This window comes from Crocodylus porosus, unplaced genomic scaffold (genome assembly GCF_001723895.1).
Source record: "Crocodylus porosus isolate Cpor-Errol unplaced genomic scaffold, CroPor_comp1, whole genome shotgun sequence".
Classification (NCBI taxonomy): Eukaryota; Metazoa; Chordata; order Crocodylia; family Crocodylidae; genus Crocodylus; species Crocodylus porosus.
The window spans coordinates 17906665-17914598 of record NW_017728928.1 but is presented as its reverse complement, the minus strand read 5'-3'; the positions used below and the strand labels follow the sequence as shown (position 1 = coordinate 17914598).

At 40.0% G+C, this 7934-nt stretch overlaps 1 protein-coding gene across 1 annotated transcript in view; it reads right to left on the bottom strand.

The window, feature by feature from the left end:
* The window catches only part of LOC109315159 (protoheme IX farnesyltransferase, mitochondrial), a 150865-nt gene that overhangs the window by 16104 nt on the left and 126827 nt on the right, over positions 1–7934 (bottom strand). The window contains exon 6 of the mRNA XM_019542732.1: positions 3136–3368. Within this exon, the coding sequence (XP_019398277.1) occupies positions 3136–3368 (233 nt within the window). The remainder of the gene's footprint in view (positions 1–3135; positions 3369–7934) is intronic.

Here is a 7934-nt window from a genome sequence, read left to right as displayed (position 1 = left end):
AGAAGTGGTGCAGGCTCCTACCCTGGGGGTTTTTAAGAGAAGGTCAGATGAACATCTTGCTGGGGTCGTTTGACCCCAGTATTCTTTCCTGCCATGGCAGGGGGTCAGACTAGATGATCTGCTCAGGTCCCTTCCGACCCTAGAAACTATGACATTGGGGTTGCAGCAAGCTGGAGAAGGCACCTACCCCACCACCGTGGAAAGGGGGTGGGGCGGGCCCTTCAGAGGCAGCAGGAAGCTACGTGGCCTGGCTGGCAGCACTGGGACCAGTGCCCTTCCTCATAGTGGCAGGGCAGCCAGGAGACACTGCAGGGCCAGGGGAGCAGGGGCCTGCAGGTTGGGAGTGAGAGGCACCAAGGAGGTCGGGGGATTGTGGGTTGGGAGCATGGGGCACAGGCAGTGGCAGAGGGCTGTGGGTCAGGAGTGAGGGGCATAAGCAGGGACAAGGGGGCTGCGTGTTGGAAGTAAGGGGCACCGGCATGGCCTGAGGGGCGGGGTACTGTGGGTCAGGAGTGAGGAGCACCAGCAAGGCTGGGGGAAGCTGTGGCTTGGGAGTGCAGGGCAGGGATAGGGCACTGGCATATCACTGCTCCCCCCACAATCATATTACTGCTGTCCCCCCCAACATGTATCCTCCGTTTTAAAATTGGAAATATGATAACCCTACAAAAGACTAGCACCGTCTTTCAGCAAAGCTGAATCATGTCAGTGATATTAGCTGGCCTCTAATGTAAAGAAACGGACCAGCAATGGTTAGCCACTTAGCTCCCCAAAGTGAAAAGTGAAAGAAGTTCTATATTTAATGGCTACCTTAGTCTTAGACTACCAGAAACCCTTACAATAATGTGATTGCTGTGAGAATAGGAGAGAAAATCCACAATAAAATGTAAACCCAAGCAATACCAGTGAAACTCAGAGTAGCTTTCTTTTCATTAGCTTTCTGTCTGCTCCTCATTGTTCCTCAGCTGGATAATCAAACTTTTTTTAACAAGGTGCAAATGTATTTTCACACCTCGAACCTAAAAACTAGGTTAGGTCTGCTAGGTAATTACACATTATTAATGGGTTCCACAACTCTGGCTCTGCAGGTTTCAGAGAATAGATGCACATCCATATATAGATGTGTATATGGGCATGCACATAGAAGCCTTCTTATACAGAGATCAAATTCTGCAATGTGTTGAGCACCTTTAACTCTCATAGGAGCCCTGAAGAACTGAGCTCAAAAGGCAGACCTTTTACCACTGATAATCTACTTTCTTCATAAAAGGGAATGCAATTGTCATATTGCAATGCACTGAAGCAGTCAATTCTAAGTCAGAATTCTCCACGATTCTCTCCGAGTGGGTTTCACTGTGTAGGCTCTTATTGACCTAATAACACTTCTTTCAATATTGAGAAAACACCCTGGCTTTGCCCAAACTGACAGTGAAGTAAATGCAGCAAATTTAGAACTGATACTGTAAAGTTACTTTAACCAAAACCTACCTATAAACATAGGAATCATCATACAGCATCAGATCCAAGGTTGATCTAATGTAATAACCTGTCTCCAATAGTGGCCAAAATTATATTTTAAATTAAATTATCATCTTTTCACCAATAGAGGGCTTTCTAAGAGGTCTGATAGAATTTTCAAAACATAAGAAAACACCGTCTTTCCTCAGGAGGCACAACTGAGGGAATTAAGACAAGATGCCAAATACTAATGTGTGTAATTAAGAAACTTTTAGCCTAATTCCAGCTGAGAGTTATATCATAACAGAGTATACACAGTAGCAATTCAGCTTCATTTCCACAGCCACAAATGTGTACCACAAATGAGGAATAACAAGATGGATTTTGCATGGATTCTGAGTACTCTGGTTTAGAAGACTAGTATTTGAAGTCATTAACAAAGTTGTAAAAATATTACAGTAGTGTAAGAGGGATGTAGTAGTCAAGACAGTCCAGAAATTATGTGAAAAGCAAGGACTTCTTACAGTGATATCTTTTTATGGACCAACTATGTAGTTGGGATAAAGGTAGACAAGCTTTTGAATGCAAGGCACTCTCTCCGAGACCTGATAAAGAATGCCTTGCATTCGAAAGCTTGTCTACCTTTATCCCAACTACGTAGTTGGTTCAATAGAAGACATCACCCTAAGAAATCCTACAACCTACACCCCTGTAAGAAATCCTTGGCTCTCTTAAAAATGTTATGCATTGAAAAAGTAAAGTAGTTGCATTTTACAACTTCATGAGCTCTCGTGAAAATGCAAGAATTTATAAACACTACGTTTACATACTTATCTATTACAGACCGAAAAAATGTTTTAAATAATACTAAAATGACTATTTTTTCCTAATAGACCCATTCAAACTTTTTAAGTTTCTCTGGACTCTAACAAAATAGTTTTGAGGCTTTAAGATCCTAGCTGGCAGGGAGAACAAGCTCCAATTGTCTCAAAGTTTAGCTGTTGAACAGATCAGTGTTTTACGTGCAATGTAAAAATAGTTCACAGTTACTAAAAAGAAATCTCTGAACTCTGTTCGTGAGGTGGGGAGAAGAATATTTACAGTTCAAAAGCCCAAATTAAGCAATCTACCAATACATTGGCATTCTAGGATAGTTTCTGGCATTTGGAGAGATAGCGAAGACATAACTGGACTCTGCCAGTAGAAACACCTCAAGTTAAGCCCAGTGTTTCTGTTCCAAAAATATGTAGGTTGTTTCACTGTAGTCCAGATACTGAAGTAAAGCTCTTCTTCCTGCTTTTGATTTCCAGGTTTCCTAAGCTTGTATTACCTGGGAGTGATGCTTCCCTAGATCCTGCATCTGCTACTAATGACTTATAAAAGGTAGAATGACAAGACCTGTGCTTATTTCTTTTGCCCTAATGTGGTGCGGTGCTGTAAGGGCATGCTTGCCAACATAAACAAGCCTTTAATAGCTAAGAAGAATATAAGCCAGCCTTTGTAAGTACTGTGCTTCAATGTATATTGCATCAGTAATCACTAAGCCCTATGCTTAAGAGAAACCCATAAGTTCTAGGTTGCTTATTTTTAGCTGCCCCAAATGCAGCAATGCAAATCCTTCCCCCTTTACTCCTCCCCAAGAAAAAAAAAAGTAAGGGATGTATATTTTATACTCACCAGGATCAAGACTGCCAGTAGCTGCAGTCCAGCCCATGATGGGAGGAATGGCACCAACAACAGCCCCCACCCATGTGTTGGCAATGCTCATTCTTTTCATTGGTGTATAACAACATGTGTAGAGGAAAATGTTGAAGGCTCCTAGTGCCCCAGTGAGAGAATTTACTCCCAGTGTCAACAGGGTGATTCCTGGAATTGCGCAGGAGGCAGCAAAGGACACGGCAAGGAGTGGACTGTAAAAACCAAAAAACATGGTTAACAGAAAAGCTGACAGCCAAAGAAACTATGCAATCAAAGGCTACATCTGCTCCCCTCATATTGTATATAGAGCAACAGCTAAATTTAAGGTTGCAAAACTTTTTTTAGTAAAAACAAAACAGTTTCTAGAAGCCTGTAACATTTTTTTAAGGTGAAATTTCTATACTCTACCTTTCAGCTAAAGCAAGCCTTTCTGGAGAAGCTGGCTATGATGGCTTTAGAGTTATAAATGATGGAAATAATTACACTATTTCTTATTCTTGTGACCAGTGCTGAAAATTCAGAAATACCTGAACTGTGTAAATGTATACTATTCTAAGGCTATTAAAATAGGACTCATTTAAGCAGGAATAAACATTTTTCATGATGTACCTCAAATGGCTAGAGTTTCCAACCTCAAAGCTGGCTTACATATGGTGCTTAACATGTTTGAGGGAATTTGAGCAATGAAACCAAAATAAGATTTGCTATTATCTGAGAGCAACAGCAAGTGATCTACAGCTTCCTAGGTTTTGCTAGAAGCAGAAGGCTGCAACTGGATTTTCATTAGTCCTATTTTCTGGAAGTCAGGCTTAGGGGAAGAAATTACAAGCTCCTGCCAGTCCCAAATGGAAATTTCTGCAAAAATGATCGGTGGTGAAATGGTTAATGCTGACATCTAAGCTGCCATAATAAACACCCAATATGATTAACAAAGGCTCTTTAACCCATACTTAGACAAATTGTTTTGGTTAGTTCTCAAAACCACATTGCCCGTGTCCCACTGCCTGTGTCCCAGCACTGGCACACAAAAAATGGGCCTGTATTTCTGCTGGCCTGCTTCAGTTATATACCATTTTAACTCCTTTTGACCACAGTGGAGACGCACTTCATTTACACTTGTGAAAAAGTTTGAACCAGTTGCTTCACTTTGCTTTTTCTAATGGAAAGGAGCAAACAGAAACTGGGGGGATGACTATGGAAAGAAGGCAAGTAATGTGAAGTGAGTTTTGGTTTGGTAAACTCTTTACTTCATACTTTAACCAGCAAGACAGGAATAGGAAATAATGTGTTTGCAATATAGCTAAATTAATTCTGGTAACAAGCTTATCTCAACATATCTTAACTCTTAAAACTATGCAACCCTCACCTTCCATTAGCAGGTTTTCATTCAGTATTTTTCGTTCTATACTTAATAGCATACTCTTCTCCTACTGCCAAATCTTACTGTACATCATACAGAAATATGCACTGCAACTAATGTTCCACACTCTGCTCCGAGAAGTCCCACCAGCAAAGATGAATTTTAATAAGCCATTGCTATTAAAAAGCCTTAACTGTTCTGTGTTGATTGTTATAACCCTAGTCAGACAAGTCACATCAGACAGAGCCTTTTACAGATTTCTAAAATAATCAGAACCTTTAATATAAGCAAGTCTCAAGTTAAAATGTTGGAACTAAGTAAAAATCTGTCTTCAATTCAAAATAAATTAACTGAGCCAACAAACTGAAGAAATGAACACAGATAATACTGCCAGCTCCTAAAATCCAGCAATACATTTTATGTTATAAAGTGTAGAGGGAATACACTTATTTCCTTCAGTGTTCACAGTAACCCATCCCAATGTTTTTGATAGTTATGAATACAGACAGGATACTGCATTGTCATTCACTGACAAGATGAAGATTTGCAAATTTTGCTAGCGAGCTACACTGTTAAAGCATTGTATGAGATTGTGCCCATTAGTTTTACTGGGAACTAGATTCTTTTATTCAGCAAACACCATTTACATAGTAAATTGCCCCAACACTCTGTCTATACATTACACTTTCTTAGCATGTCCCCTGCACATTTAAGAAACCCTGAATTTGGTATAAGCAAATCCAACTCACTGAGTTCCCAAATACGGTAGAATTAGACTGTAAGTTCCTGAATGATACAGTGGTTATATATAGAAATGAACTGGTAGGAAGACAAAGGATCAGCTTCCACCCTCACACCTCGAGGAACTGCTCATTCACTTCTCTTGGTTTCCATGAGCATAAATGAAAACAGAACTTGGCTCAGAGCAACGAACACTGCTCTTCCTAATTAAGAGAGTGGAATCTTATACAGCTCCTCGATTCAAATGAAAGCTACATCGTTATAAATTGCCACAGGAAATGAAAAGTCCAGAAGATACATGTGTGTGTATAGTGGTGGGTGAGGTAAAGTGGCTGATGAATAAGCCTGGCATGACAGGATAGATAGCAAGCCTGCTCTTTTAGCACTGTTTGCACGGAGCAGCTCAGCAACAACAATTCTTAGTTCTTGCATCAGAGATAAACTATATCCAGCATAACACCCCCATGCCATTTTTCATGTTTTTTAAACCGGTGGACACAAGAACACCCTGAAGATAAAAACAGGGTTCACAATTAGTCTCAGCGGTGGTTGAATCTCTTCTAGTTACAGCATGAGACTGGGATTCAGGGCTCTTGGGTACCATATTGTCTGGCCTCAGGTCGACTGTGTGGTTCAAAGGGTTATCCCTGGCTAATTAATTATTGGCAAAATGAAGTATAAAACGGAGTACGTTCATCTAGCTTAGTGGTCCTCAATCTTTTTAGACCCAAGGCATTCCTCCATAACTTTTCTGTTTAGTGGCATCCTTGAAAGGATCTCATGGCACCCCAGTTAAAAACCACTGATCTAGTTTATGAAGGATTTCTTGGGGAGGTGATATCTTTTATCAGACCAAATGCACGTTAGACAAGCTTTTCAATACAAAGCATTCTTATTTGGGTTATTAGTTCATGAAATTAATTTAGAAACTAGTTAAATACTACAAATGGAGGACAAGGGATTGATTAACATGCTTGCTGGTATGAAACATTGGACTTAACAAATAAAGAGGCTTGCATATGCAGTGAATTAATTCCCCAAGTCCTGAACCTCATGGAACCTTGCACCCACACCAGGTGATGCTTTAAAAAGTCTTCTGAGCTTCACCCAGCCTACCTACCTGATGCTTGGGAAGATGTCTGACTGGAATGAACAGGGTATAAATTCCTACAGAATGGCTTCTCTTTTTTGCTGAATTGTTAGATTAACAACATGAAAAATGAAACTCAAGAACCCGTATTTTTAAAAAACGAATATTGGGAAAAGACACTTCCATATGCTAAATTAATTATTAAAAATGAGGCCTACATTTAAAATTATTAAAATTATATTTCAAAGTATTAAAAATAAATCCGTCAGAACTTTTGCAGTAGAGGCAATATCTTTTATTAGACCAACTAGATAGTTGCAAAACATTTTTTTTTATTTGCAAGCTATCTAGTTGGTTTAATAAAAGATAAATTGCCTGTACCACAAGAGTTCTGCTTTTGCTTGTAGACTGACACAGCTACAACATACATCCCTTAAAAATCAATCTACATTTAAACACTATTTTATTGAAGGTGGGCTTCATAAGTAAAAAATTGTTCTGAGTGGCCATTTCACTGACAGCTATGCTTTGCAGTATAGACGATGTGTAGATAATACTTTAAACTTACCAGTTTAGGCAAAAAAAAAATGTATTTAATTCCCTCTGCACTAACATGACACCATGGCATAAACAGAACATTCCTTACAGATAATCCTTGACATCATGTAAACTAAACAACTCATCCATCTTTCCATATATTTATAACATACTGGTATCTGAGCACCTTACCAATTTATAGGACAAAAAGAGTTGAATCTTTATTTTTAAATTCAGGATAAATCAGGGTTGTTTAGATCTATAATTGTAACAACTTTAAATCTACTTAGCTATGCACAAGCAGTTCTGAACAGCAGAACTCCGCACCCTTCTTGACCCTAAGGCTTCCCTCAATCATAAGCGCTATAGCACCTACTCACTTTCCCAAGGAGACAGCAGACGGCACTGCAAAGAGAATCACTGTTTAGTACAATCTTCAAAATTAGAAGTGGCATGCATTGCATAGCCTTCTTAGCACTTGAGATCCAGCCTTGCTTCCTACGAACAAACATGATACCTACATGAGGACGGAGGAAACTGGTTATACTAAGAATATATATTGTGACCAGAAGACAGAAAAGTAACTTATTAAAATGAGTGAACAAGAGAACAGAACAGAAGAAACAAAATAACTTATAAAAGCCAACAGAGTATTAAAATAAAATTAGTCATCAGTGACTTGGGCAAGGGGGTAAAAGGCACCCTGTTCAAATTTGCTGATGACACTAAGATGTGGGGGGATGTGGACATGCTAGAAGGGAGGAATAGGCTACAATCAGACCTAGACAGGTTACAAGGGTGGGCAGAGGAGAATAGGATAGGATTCAACACAGACAAGTGCAAGGTGATGCACCTGGGGAGCAACAACCGGCACCACACCTACAGGCTGGGGAACTCCCTTCTTGTCCGTACAGAGGCGGAAAAGGATCCTGGAGTCATCATTGACTCCAAGATGAACATGGACCAGCAGTGTGGGGATGCAGTCAGGAAAGCCAACCGCACCTTGTCATGCATCCACAGATGCATCTCGAGCAGGTCCAAGGAGGTGAT